The 13,543-nt window shown below is 39.8% G+C and overlaps 1 protein-coding gene across 2 annotated transcripts in view; it reads right to left on the bottom strand.

The window, feature by feature from the left end:
• Positions 1-573: 573 nt before the first annotated feature.
• Positions 574-13,543, bottom strand: part of MAGI3 (membrane associated guanylate kinase, WW and PDZ domain containing 3) — a 265,324-nt gene continuing 252,354 nt past the window's right edge. Inside the window, exons 17-21 of one of the 2 annotated variants that reach the window (XM_007462467.1) lie at positions 11,650-11,752; positions 10,751-10,877; positions 9,666-9,809; positions 3,204-3,342; positions 574-1,673 (exon numbers count right to left, since the gene is read on the bottom strand). In XM_007462467.1, the coding sequence (XP_007462529.1) occupies positions 574-1,673; positions 3,204-3,342; positions 9,666-9,809; positions 10,751-10,877; positions 11,650-11,752 (1,613 nt within the window). Of the gene's footprint in view, positions 1,674-2,215; positions 2,392-3,203; positions 3,343-9,665; positions 9,810-10,750; positions 10,878-11,649; positions 11,753-13,543 lie in introns of those variants that run through there. The other variant, XM_007462468.1, reaches the window with a different exon arrangement.

Here is a 13,543-nt window from a genome sequence, read left to right as displayed (position 1 = left end):
GAGTTTTATTTTTAAACGGGGACATCATCAGTAAGCTGTTAGGAGAGGCAACTGCCATCTTTAATGATGAGTTAACAATCTCTTCTTCTGCAAGGGCTCAAATATTTCTCTCTGTAAACATGCAACATGCTATTGAGAATATCGACTTCCAAGCCAAACCTAGTGTTTTCATTACTGTGGAAATATCTGAGTGAGAAGGATAAAATAGACATGATACAGTAGATAACTTGGCACAAATATAAAGTGAGTTGTGACCACGTTGTGAATATCAACATGTCATTTGTTCAGACACTCATGAAGACGAGCTGGGCGGCCTGAGCCGGGCGTGTCCGATGAGCCCGTGGGTGCGGCTCCTTCCTGAGCCCAAGGCGGGCAGCCAGCCAGGGGGACAGTGGGTTCTTAGCAATCCTGCAGGCCCTTCATGCAGCCTAGGTAACTTGATGCTCAAATTAAAATGTACTTCTTATGTGTGTTTCAGAATTCCTGAAAAAAAATGATTTGGGGGGGGGAGGGGAACACTGCTTTTTAGTAGGAAAAGATTACAACTTGTTTTTCTTTGTTTTATACTAAAGGTCACAGTCGCTTCTCGGCCACACCAGTAGTGCCTGTGGCTCTACTTGCACTTGGCACCTTCCAAGGCCCTGGAGTTATTGGTGTTTTCTTAGCTGGAGAACCGCTTTCAGGTTTGAACCCTCCGCTCTCTTTGTTTTTGTCAGCTGCCTCTAGTTCTTTTCTTTTGTGATCTTCTATTTTGTTTAAAACCATTCTTTCTTCAGGTTCCTGCTTTGGCTTCTTTTCTGATATTTTGACATTTTCTCCTATTTTATCTTTACTAGAACTTGTCTCTACTAAGGTTGCTTTCTTTCCTTTTTCATTTTCCGATATAGCTCTACTAGTAGTGTTATTTGTCTTTTTGGATGGAAGAGACTTTTCATCCATTCTCTTGCTTTTTTTCTCTGGAGACCTGGTTCTGTTTTTTCCAGGCTGACTCTGATTTGTATCTTTCCTGATAACAACACCTGATCTTTCTTTCCCATCTGACACCTGCTCAGCATTGTTGCTAGCATAGCCCCCTACTCTTTGGTTCACATTTGATTGGTCTTTGCTTCCTTCAGTTTTTTGCTGCTTCTTTGGGCTTGAAGACTGTCCTCTGCTTTTTCTGCAATGGTCTTGTCCAGAAGCTGCCCTGGTGCTGATCTGACTACTTTTATTCTCTCCTTTCCTGGGGCTGAGTGATCGATCTCTGGGTCTTCTTTTGGGGTCATTTTTTAGAGGACTGGGAATCTTTTCTAAATGTTCCTCTGAATATCGACTGGCTGACTTTTTGGGACTAGCAGATCTGCCTCTTGGTGTGACACCATTTTCTACTTTCAAGAGATGTTTCTTATCACTGTGCCCATGACTGTTGGGTGGATCCCTTTTATTCACATTTTTATGGGGAAGAGACTGGTGTTTTATATCAGACTGATTTTCATTTAAAGTGCTTTTCTTTTCAGATACAATGTCCTTTAATTCTTCTGCCTTTTCACATATCTGAACTCTCATCAAAGATTCTTCAATTACTGGCACACGAGACTCTTCAAATATGGAAGCAGAATGTGAAGATGGGTGAAATGGTGACTGTTCATCATAAATCACATTGGAAGATGAAGGGTTATTAATATTCCAATCACCTAAAAAAAGTGATTTGAGTAGACCATTATTAAATTTTGGAATTATAAATAGGAACAATTAAGTTTTGAATTCTTTGATAGCCATTTGAATTTTGCTGACTGCTTAATCAAACAGCCTGAGTATTTTATAAATAAAGTTCATGTATGTTTAGATCTCTCTCTATAAAGGCAGACGTATACAGACAGCTATACTTGTACCTGAAGGGTAGGTTGTTTTATATATACAAAATAATAGTATTCATTTTTCCAATTACTTTTGTATAATAGGTACGATTATATATGATGTGTAAATTCTTTATAAGTAGCAAAAGCCCAATAAAAATCTTAAAAGAAATAAATAATAAAATTGGACCAAATTACCTGGTCCAAGCAGCTTACTAATATAGCTGTTATTGATGGATATAGCTTCAGAATTTGCCAAAATCACTAATAAAGGAGACCAGACTGTGGTAACCAGAATGGAGTTCATGGGCATTTGTAAATAATTTTCTTGCTTTAAGCTGTCAAATTTAATGTCAAAAGGAAACTGAAAAGTGCAGAAGATAGAAGTAGATGTATTTAATAGCATCATTTTTAATTAAAAAGAAAAAAAAAGAAGGAAGTGATTTACAAGACATGCAAATTTACCAAATCTTTTTAAGGAAAGACCAAGAAAAGCCCTGAAAGCCTTAATGTTGCTCAGGTTTCACGTAGGAGCACAGACCGGAAGGAGCCAAACCTGAAGAAGGAAGAGAAAAGGCCTAGGACTGTGTAAAAAAACATCACAGCGCAGTCAGCAAAGGTGTCACCGGGGACGTATGGTTTACAAGCAGATGGCGGAAGGTAATACAGTCAGAGGATTATAGGCTGGAAGGGGACTGTAGGAGGTCATGTCTATACTTATCCCTCAAAAGCTCTATGGGGGGGAAGGGAGGAAACTGGAACGGACAAGGACTAAGTGGTGTGGTATTGTACTTCTAGACTAGTGCACTCAGTTGATAAACAGTGATTTTCAAATACTGTGATATTTCAAAAGCATACAATGAAACCAAGGAAATTTAAGATCAGTACAGGACTACAGAAATGGTCCCAAGTGCAACTCCTTGTCTCCAGGTAGAGCTAAAGTAACTTGTTTTTGACAAATGACCAGAAAAGCCTAAAGTCCTTATGCTGCTCATCATTAAGAGAGAAACTCATCTTACTCTAAGGAAAAAAATAACATTTGAAGAGATTTCAAATGCTTTTCATGACATTAAAATCGTTTGCCTCTAATGTTCTTGTTTTTTATAGGCACTTTTCTCTGCAAAAGCAACTATGTTTTCTGCTGAAACTAGCTTAACATATATATTCTAGTCTAACAAAAGTTCTGTATGAATCACTTATTTTGTAATATTATTATTTATGGTAACTAACTTTAGATGGTTCTGGTGGTTACCTCTGAATTAGCTAGTAAAATATCTGTCCCCTCCAAACAGATATTCCTTTTCCTTCTGCTGCCCCCTCCCTAACACATTCTCAGCTTTTCAGCTACAGGTGAGCTACTTAACTTACCATGGTCAGGTATCAAGCCAGTTCCTGGCCTCAAAAGAAGAAGAACTTTATTTCCACCGGCCTGAATGAGCTCAATTGCTCGAGTATGTGTGATGCCTTGTGTAGGTTCCCCATTGATTTCAACAATCTGGTCCCCAACCTAGACAGGGAACATTCACAGAAACAACATGAAACTACACATCCTCCTTCGGTTCTGTTTTGTCATCCCTAGAGCCACCCAACTCTGCTGAATGACTCTCTTTGTAAAATATTTAACTTGTGCACAGTGCTATTATGCTAGAGTTGACAAGGAGTGGACAGGTGGTAGCAATAGGAAGAGAAGGTGTCCAGTTTTGTTTATGCTATAAAGGTTTACATGACTGACTGACTGGTAAGCAGTATCTGGGCATCTTGAAGTCAAGAATCAAATTCTAAGTTTTCAACCAAACGTTAAGTTGTGGGAGAGGGTGAAGGCTCTATGACCCACATGATACCACAGAGCTACCTCTGATTAATCCGCCTGTGAAGGGTACTTTACTTTCCGACTCGAGCTGAATATCCTAAATCCTAGGCAGGTGGCTCCTCATCTTTGAAGCCTATCCTGGCCTCCGGGCAGAACTGCCTACTCCTTCCTTTGTGTTGCCGCTACGCCCTGTACATGTATGAGGCATTACCTAAATGAAATATTTATAGACTAAAACTCTAAGAAAACTCAGCTTGGAGAAATTCATACTAATACGAATACTTATTTAAAACCAAGAGCTGGCTTACACTAAATGACTTTAGTGTGTAGTGATCTCCCTAGAAAACAAACAAAAGCTAGGGATCGGAATAAAATGTCTCAGTACCGTTGCTATTTACTAGAAATGTTGTCTGTAGTTATTTGAAAAGAAAAAGGAAACGTGAAGTATAACTTCTGCAAAGGACCTGGTTAAAGATAATGATGGTAATGATTTAAACATATATCCAGATTTTAAACAACATTTCGAGGTGACAAACAACTAAAGGGTATTGGCTTCAAAACAGAAAAACTGAACAATGGACAATTACTGAAATTACAAAAAGCAATATTTGCGGAGCTTACTAAAACAATGCAGAAATAACAGAAGAGGACGCAGTAATTATTTAACACAGGTGAGTTAGGATTGCTCTGTATCCACAGCTGCAGCAGAGCACAGTGGCTTGGAAGCTGGGCTTTGGAGTCATAATGTCTGTGGTTCACTCCTGGCTCGACCTCGTCCTAGCAGAGTGGTCTCATTTTCCTCTCTGTTAAGTGGGGATAACATTAGTACCTACCTGCCTCCTGGGGCTGTTGGGAGGAATTAATGAGCTAAAAACAGGCTTATACACCAAGCACAAATAAATGTTAATTTTCAAATGATCTATTTTCTGGTTTTCCAAAAAACGATTTAAAGCACAGCAGGATGAGGGACTTCACTGGTGGCACAGTGGTTAGGAATCTGCCTGCCAGTGAAGGGGACACGGGTTCGATCCCTGGTCAGGGAAGATCCCACGTGCCGCGGAGCAACTAAGCCTGTGCGCCACAACTACTGAGCCTGCGCTCTAGAGCCCGTGAGCCACAACTACTGAAGCCCGCGTGCCTAGAGCCCGCGCTCCGCAACAAGGGAAGCCACCGAGATGAGAAACCCACGCACCGCAACCAAGAGTAGCCCCTGCTCACTGCACCTAGTGAAAGCCCACGTGCAGCAACAAAGATCCAAGCAGCCAAAAAAAGCGGAGCAGGATGAAGATTTAACTATAGACTGCACCCCGTTCTACACAATGCAAAAATTTTTCAAGTAAACTAAGAAAATAGAACAAGTTTTATTGCATATTTATGGGGGAAAAAAAATGAAGAAACGGAGGATACCACAAAATAGATGGATTTAACACATAAAGTGGGGAAAAAATCTAAAATAAAAACCCAAATAAGATGATAATAAACATAATAGGATTGAGAAAAAGTAATAAACACAATTCATTAAAAAACCCTTATAATCAGGTATATAAGTGAAACAAAGGTCGGTACCCAGATTTTCTTTAATAAGTGATTATAGAAAAATCATTTTCATGAGGAAACACAGATGACAAATTAGCACCAGATATAAAACCCTCTGATAATTAGAGAAATGAATATTAAAATAGATAACTACTTGGAGCATGCTTTGGGTACATCTTGTAAAAACGTGATTGAGGTTATAATTCATTTCAATTATATTCTTGGCTTAAATTCTCTGTCCAAACCTGCATATTTCTTATTCTTTCAGCACAATAAGTAAACTGCAAAGAACTTGTAATTGAACAGATCTGCCACCAGGTGTCACTTTTGTTTAACTTAAAAACTAAATTAGGGTGAAGGAGAGGAAAGCCATGGTTTTAAGATTTATGGTAGAGAGGCCCTCAAAAGGGGAGAAAGTTCTAAACTGGACTACACAAAGCTTAAGATAAAAAAAAAATCACACCTTTGAGAAGGAAATGTAAACATTCTTTTAAAAGTTTGTTACTTTAAAAACTTTAAGTGTGATAAAAATACAAAAAATGGGGAATATATCTTTTGATAAGAATAAAAATTCAAGGTCAGGTTTTTGTATTATTGAAAAATAAATAGAATTGTGGGGGACAGAGGAGAGGAGAGAGGGGAGAAGAAAGAAATGAAAGGGGAAGAAGAAAATGAGAACAGGAGAACCAAAAGGGGGAAAGTAGGAAGAACGATAGAGAAAAATTGTGTTCCTTTAAAAAGAAGTCACTTTTTTAAGGCAGTCTTGCAGTTTTTAAAACAACATCCACTAAAATGTATTAAAATGACTAAACAATATTTCTGACACATTGCTTACATTATCTTACAACCTGTTAAGACCCTTTATGCCTCCCAAAGGAATTGAGTCCAAATGACATAATCATGGCCTGATGTGAAAGCACACAGACCAGGCTGAGAGACAATGGACCTGGGTCCCTCTGTGGCTGTGTCTCAGTCTCCCTGAGCCTCAGTTTTAATCTGCAAGTGGGGATAATGCCACCTACCTCACAGAGTTTTTGTGAGACTAAAACTAATACAAGGGAAAACATGTGGTCTGGAAGACAACAGACTCTTAATAGTTTCTAAATCTGATTCTGTTCTTTGTCAAATATTTCAGTCTGACACTATTACCTAATATGGACTTTTTCCATTCAGCTGATTTCTCATTCCCTTAGCCCAGAACCTTTTTCCTTCGTCTCTAAATCTTAACAGGATTTAAGGACCAGCTGAAGACTCACTAAATGTACAGATCCTCTCAACACCTTTCCATCTATATTAAAAGTTAACATTTTCTTGTTTTAGTGAATTATATGCTTACACTGTTTGCTTATTCCTTCCTAGAGCCCAAGTCCTGTCTACCCAGTAATAAGTTCTGGGAGTTAATCTTAAATATAAAAAAAAAATTCTCTCATTATCCTGAAATATTAACCATGCATTCTATTCTTTCAACAAATATCTATGGAGCATCTACTATCAATATTCAAGGCACTACCTCAGGTGCTGAAGATACTGGAATAATAGGTAGAGGACACACAGTACAGTGTCAGCTTAACAGAAAAGACGCGGGAGAAGAGGAGAGAGGCAAGACGGGAAGGCAGACAGGATGGATGCTCAGGTGGCTGGCTCCATGCACTAGTGTCAGCTGGAGATCAATGCTCATCTTTTGGGACAGTGGCCACCTGAGTAAGTTGTCATTTACAGCAAAGCTCCCATGATCCCTACACCAAGTCAAGATTTAGATAATTTAGTAGCCAGAAAAATTCTCTGAAAAACTGATTTATTTTATTAGAGTTTAGCACAAACCTGGGCATAGCAGTAACAGCTTATTTTCTTTTGCTTTCAAATTTCAGAGTTTCTTTTTTATATTAAAGCTGATTTAATCACGTAATTCTAAAGTTTCTGTTCATTATTAAGAATAACATGTTTTAGAAATAGAATCCTTTAAGGCCTCTTTGTTTGCCTTTTATTTGGTGAGATTAGTGTATCTGAGGGTTGTATTTGAAACCAACATTTCAATTATATCCTAGTTTTTGGTTTAACTGGAGTTTTGTGATACAATATACAATGGGAGATTTTTTTAAAACTCCAGATTTAAATGACTTAGAGATTTTTTTTTTTTAAAGGAGGGGGGTGGAGGAGAAAAAGGACCAAGAAAACCAGAAATAAGTATGCCATCCCCATAAACAGTGCCTCAAACTGCTCTTACTGAAACTTGAAGAAGTTTACTTGGGCCATGCATTTTACACGTATTATAGCTCTGCGTTCTGTGCAGGTTCAGAGTAGTTACCCAACGATGCACAGCTACAAGGTGGCAGAACCAGAGTTCGATCCTTGTCCTGTCTGATTTCCAAACCCATGTTCTCCCCACCTTATTAAACTGTCCCTACAAGAAGGTGAACTGCGGCGAGAGCAAACAGCTCAGCTTCAGCACACTAATGGACTTTGGCCATCAGCCCCTCTCCTTGCCATCAACACCCTCCAGCTCTGCTTCTGCTGCTCTGCGTTCTCACCCTCCCCATTTTCTCTACTTTCTGTGGTCCACTGATGACAGGCCTTATCCAGAGTCCTGCCCCTGGCCCACAACTCTCTAAATCTTCTCCTTGAGTGAACTCATCCACAGCAAAGGCATCAGTTATCACTTCCGTCTGGGTAATGTCACAATCTGGGACTTTACCTCTTGTCCTAACTGCCTGCTAAATATTTACACCTGCTCAACCAGCTGGTCCTTCAACATGACTACAACTTAGTACATCATCAGTCTTTGCCAAATCCTTTCTCCCACTGGCCTCCCTCATGTTTTTTTTTTTTTTTTCTCAGTACAGGCAGGGTGAAGCCTCTAAGCCATCCTTTACTCTTTTTTTTCCCTTCATCCTTCACTCATTTAATACTTGTCAGTCATCTAAACTGGTCTTTTCCTCATTAACAGTTGATCCCACACGCATCACTTACCGTCCACCCGAAGTACTACCATCCAAGTTACACTCCCGCCACCATGACTGGATGCCTAAACTATAGCTAGCCCTATCCCCTCATCCATCCTACACACCAAAAGACTGATTTTATCAGTGTATTGCTCTCAGGGGGAACTCTTGGCGCAAAAGCCTTCTGTGACTTTCCACTGTCTTGGACCTACATACTGGTGATTCATCCTACTTTCATATTCTCATTTTCTTCTACCCTCCTATGTATTTTCTAAATAGACTCTAGGTAAACTTGACCACTTGCAGCTCCCTATATATGACGTATACTTCCTTTGTTTTACCCCTTTGCTCATTTCTTCAGCCTGGAATGTTTTCTTAATCTCTCCCTGTTGAAATCCTATTGACTGTCCAATGCCACCTCTTCTATGAAATCTTCTCTACTCATATTCACCTACTTTGAACTTGTACAAAAGTCTAGCCCTTTAGAGAAAGGATGGTATCTTGTTTTGGGGTCACTCTTCCTCCCAGCTTATTCAGTATCATGTATAAATCCTTGGGTAAAGCAAACACTCGGTAAATGTTTATGAAATGAGTAATGGGAGTGGAGTAGTGATGTGCATAATTCAAAACTGCAATCTCCCAGAAGACTTTTCTAATCATTGTTAGAATTTACCATCTAATAATGTGCCAGGGTCCTTTGCGTTTCTAATTAGTCTACTTAGTTAAAAGTAAAAGAGAAAAATAAAAAGGAGAAGAAAAAAAGAAAAATTTCTCTGTCCCTGATGCCTACGGGTAGCAGAGGGAGGAAGTCCAAAGTTCTCTTGAACAGTTAAGGGGAAGGCTGTCCGTATTTTATAATTTTCAGCATATAAAATTTTTAGCATATAATTGAATACCAGTAAATTAACTATTTAAAAAAAAACTGAGCCCAGCAAATGTCTTCTATATAAGGATCCTCTAAGTAACATCTAGAGAAGGCAGGAAAATATCTTTTGCAGATCCATAAACCATCTGGCCTCAATGCCATGTACAAAGCTATAGTGTTTCAGAGCTGAGAACCCCTATGCAGGAACATTGCTGATGTGATTTCTAGTCCTGCAAATGATAATAAAGGTTGGGAGAGTCATGCTTTTCGACCTCTGGCTCCCTCTAGAGGTAGCTAAGAGGGAAAAAAAGAATCCTGGGATTATTGTTTCTTGGAAGAAGTCGATGATTCTGTTTCATCCTGGCTTTCCCAAGACTTTTAATAAGATGAAAGTATATTTTATTTATTAATCCATTTGCCCTTGAATGTTGACTACATAAATAAAATTGATTTTTTCTTACTGACCAAGGTCAAGCCAGCGCAAGCAGCCTAACTGCAATACAGTATAGCGCCCCGCAAAGAGGAAATGAAATCATGACAAGCATCTGCCTTTCAGGTTTTAGTGATGGAAAATCTTGCTTCATAGATTCAGGAGGTTTCTGCATTCCCTTTAATCAACTATTTTCAGAAGTTTCCAGTCCGGAGCCAGAACCAAAGGTTGCAGACAGAAGCCAACTCACGTGAATTCTGCCGTCTTTGATGGCGGGACCATCCTCAGCCAGACGCAGGATGAACAGCCCCATGTTGTATTCCTTCCCACCCCTGAGGCTGAATCCAAAGCCCCGGGGGCCTCGCTCCAGCTCCACTGGGTAACAACCAAGGCTCTAGAGAGAGAGAAGTGTAAGAAAAACAAGTTTACATGGACTGCTTTATTTAAAGTTTGAAGAAAGACTCCTTTTGTGGCCAGAAGAAATGATTTATATCCTCAATACACACTTTTAAAAGAAAACAAGTACAGTTAATTTACGATGTTGTGTTAGTCTCAAGTGCACAACAAAGTGATTCAGTGACACACGTATATCTATCTATTCTTTTTCAGATTCTTTTCCATTATCGTTTATTACAAGATACTGAGTATAGTTCTGTGCTCTACAGGAGGTCCCTGTTGATTACCTATTTTATATATAGTAGGGTGTATATGTTATCTCAAACTCCGAATTTATCCTCCATCCCCTTTCGTAACCTTAGTGTCTTCTATATCTGTGGGTCTATTTTTGTTTGGTAAATAAGTTCATTTGTATCATTTTTGGGGGATTCCACATACAAGTGCTATCATATGATATCAATATGCATTTCTATATCATAAGGAAGGAATGTACGTTCTGGTCGAAGGGCTACTTAATTTCTATAAATGCAGCCTAAATTAATTTGAAGATTACATGTCTTCTCTACTAGTTGGTCAATATGCAACAGAACAATCAGAGAACAGAATTTTGAACAGTGCTTCCTTTAAGCAGATTTTGACTAATTTTCCTGAAAAAAGAAAAATCCCCCCCCCCCAAATCCTTCTTTGATTAACTAAAACACTGCTATTACTAGGTACTCAACTAAGGGTTAAAATTTCTCCAGTAGAGGATAAACTTCTCTTTCACTCTTTACGTCGTCTCGTGGACACTAAGAGAATATGCCAAACACAGAGTAGGTCCTTAAGAATGATCAGTTTTGGGAACAAATTTATCTGAACTGATTTGCAGTTAAAATTCATCAGTGTCAGTGATTCAGCAACTGAAAAGAACAGTCTGCACCTGGGGGGAATCTCTGTTACCTGATTGTGCCGACTGCCTATGACTGAAATCACTGCAGTGTCAGGCTGTGCAAGGTGCTTGTGGTCAGACCACGAGTGTCTGTAGGAAGTGAGGACGTCTTTTCCAATTTCACCTTCTGTGACACTTCTACAGGAAAGAGAAATCAAGTCACTCTCTGAACTGAGAATATGAAAAACAGCCTAAAAGTAAAAGCAGATCAACTTCTTTTCCTTTAAAAGTTGAATTTTGCCATTCTCCCTCTGACAAACTGCTATTAAGACAGGCTGTATCTAGAAGCAGAGAGATGCCAGGCAAGAACTAGCCATTAACTCCAGCATGGCTTCAAGTCTGTCAACACCCCCATGCTGTTTTTTTGTTTTGTTTTTGTTTTTGTTTTTTTGTTTTAAGGGTGTCTCAGCACAGTTTACATCAAGGAAAACTGCACTTAAGTCACTGAACCGGAGGGCAGATAAGCTGACCTTGTTACAGTGAAAAATGGCTCTCCTGCAGTACCAAGGCCTGTGAAAATGCTGAATTTCTGGAAATTTAGTTTTTGTTTCGTGACTAATATTTTCAACGAAAGAGGAAAGAAATATGCACAGATACTGCTCGGGTAGGCTAAGAAGATGGTAATCGATGTGGGTCTGGGGCTTCCCTACCAAAACCGTGAGGACCTAGAGCAGCAGAGTAGGTGCTACTGTCGCTTCTTTCTAATCCCCACCTGTTACGATGCACCCCGGGCTGGGGCTGGGAAGAGGGGGAGGAAGGGACAAAGGGACCGGAGGGAGTAGACGTCTCATCTTGACCTAACCGGCTGGCTTCTGCAGTAACTGTGTGGAGGTGAGTGGGGGTGGGTGGGTGATGAAAAGTGGGGAGATGAGCAGAGGAAAAAACCAAAACCTGAGAAGAGCAGCCCCACCTGTCCCCAGGTATGTGGTTGGCGTGTGACTGTCCCACGGGCCTGTGCTGCAGGGCTGGGCTTTGCCTGGCGGAGTTTGTTCCTGATGGTGGACCAAGATGCTCTGTTCAAAGGCAAAACAAGAGAAATAAGAATTTGTACATAAAAATGTGAAAGTGAGACAGTAACAAGTGGTTGTCACTTTCCCGACGGTAGTGACTTTACACAAGCAGCACTGCTATCAGCTGCTTGCGACTGGAACTAACGTCTTTTTCCCTGTGGCTTCTGATTGATGTTTATGTTTGAAAAGAACAGGAATCATTCTTACTGCACATGCTTTCCCTCTTTCACCTTTGTTTTGGTCGTCCACACAACATGAAAATCAGAAATGAACACACTCCATACTATTATCTAGAGGACTGAGCTCTGGGAACTACCTTGTAATATATTTATGGGTTTCCAGAGTGTACTGCCCATTAACTGGGTAAACCACTCTAGATGACAAAGACAGGTCTTAGGAATGCTGGAGCACAGAGGCCAGTCCGGAAATTACACACGTATCTTTAACCTGCATCTTTAATGTAGCAGTAGTTATTTCACCTGACTCTAGTATCAAAGAGAAACTTATAAAATCATCCTGAGTATTGACAAATGTTTATAAAGATTTTACTGATTCTATCTTCTAAGAGCACAGATGTAAGTGAAAAAAGGAACATTTGCTTCAGTATCATCCTCAACAGCTCCAGAACTCCTGTTGTTCCTTGAAGGCGGATTTCATAACTAAGCAAAGTAACTGCTTGCATCTAGAACTAGATGCCAATTCATGGGAGATGACAGTTAAAAGACACTCTGGAGGTTGTCAGACTCATATTGATTTTTAAAGCTGAAACTTTTGGACTTCCCTGGTGGCGCAGTGGTTAAGAATCCGCCTGCCAATGCAGGGGACACAGGTTCGATCCCTAGTCCGGGAAGATCCCACATGCCACGGAACAACTAAGACTGTGCGCCACAGCTACTGAGCCCACGTGCCACAACTACTGAAGCCCGCATGCCTAGAGCCCGTGTTCTGCAATGAGAAGCCACCGCAATGAGAAGCCCGTGCGCCGCAACTAGAGAAAGCCTGCACGCAGCAACGAAGACCCAACACAGCCAAAAGAAAAAAAAGCTGAAACTTTCTAATGTTTTATCCCGCCCAAATTTTAAAACATAGGATATTTTAAAATATCAAAGAGAGAGCACAGATTAATGATTAAGACCATGAACTTTGGAGCAAGACTGATGGGGTTTCAGCCAAATCCCATCATTTACTAGCTATGTGTTCTTGAACAAACTACTTTAATTCTCTGTGCTTCTAATCATCTCATCAATGAAAAGGGAATTACAGCTACCTTGTGGGGTTATTGTACAGATAAACGTGCTTAGAACAGTGCCTGGCATATCATATTCACTATATTAATGTTTCTATTAAAATGATCATTATGGTTATCATAATCATCAAAATGATTGGGGCTATATTTCTCTTAAGGTGTACAGCCTGAAATATTTACCTAACTTAGCAAAAATGTTCCAGGTAAGAGGACATTTTTAGGTTAGAACATGTAGAAACTGATAAAATCTGGATCTCAAATATAATGAAAACAGAGAAAGACTGATGTGAAAAACAAGGAATATGAATGTTTAGGAAGCAATTTCTATTGAGAAAGCTGGGACTTCAGGGTCACTAAGTACATCATTATTTTATGGCTTGGATTAAGTTGTTTCTCTTCCAAGTTCTGGGGACTAGAAACATAAAGAAATAATTTCTTCTTATTTAAGACCTTCTTGTGACTGAGAGTAACTGACAGTACTCTGAAAGCGCAGGCCAGCGCACAAACAGTGGCGGGAGGACAGTGATGGTGTCTGGCCAGGCTGCCAG

This window comes from Lipotes vexillifer, unplaced genomic scaffold (assembly GCF_000442215.2).
Source record: "Lipotes vexillifer unplaced genomic scaffold, Lipotes_vexillifer_v1.1 scaffold1029, whole genome shotgun sequence".
Taxonomy (NCBI): Eukaryota; Metazoa; Chordata; class Mammalia; order Artiodactyla; family Lipotidae; genus Lipotes; species Lipotes vexillifer.
This window is presented reverse-complemented; position numbering and strand designations above follow the sequence as displayed.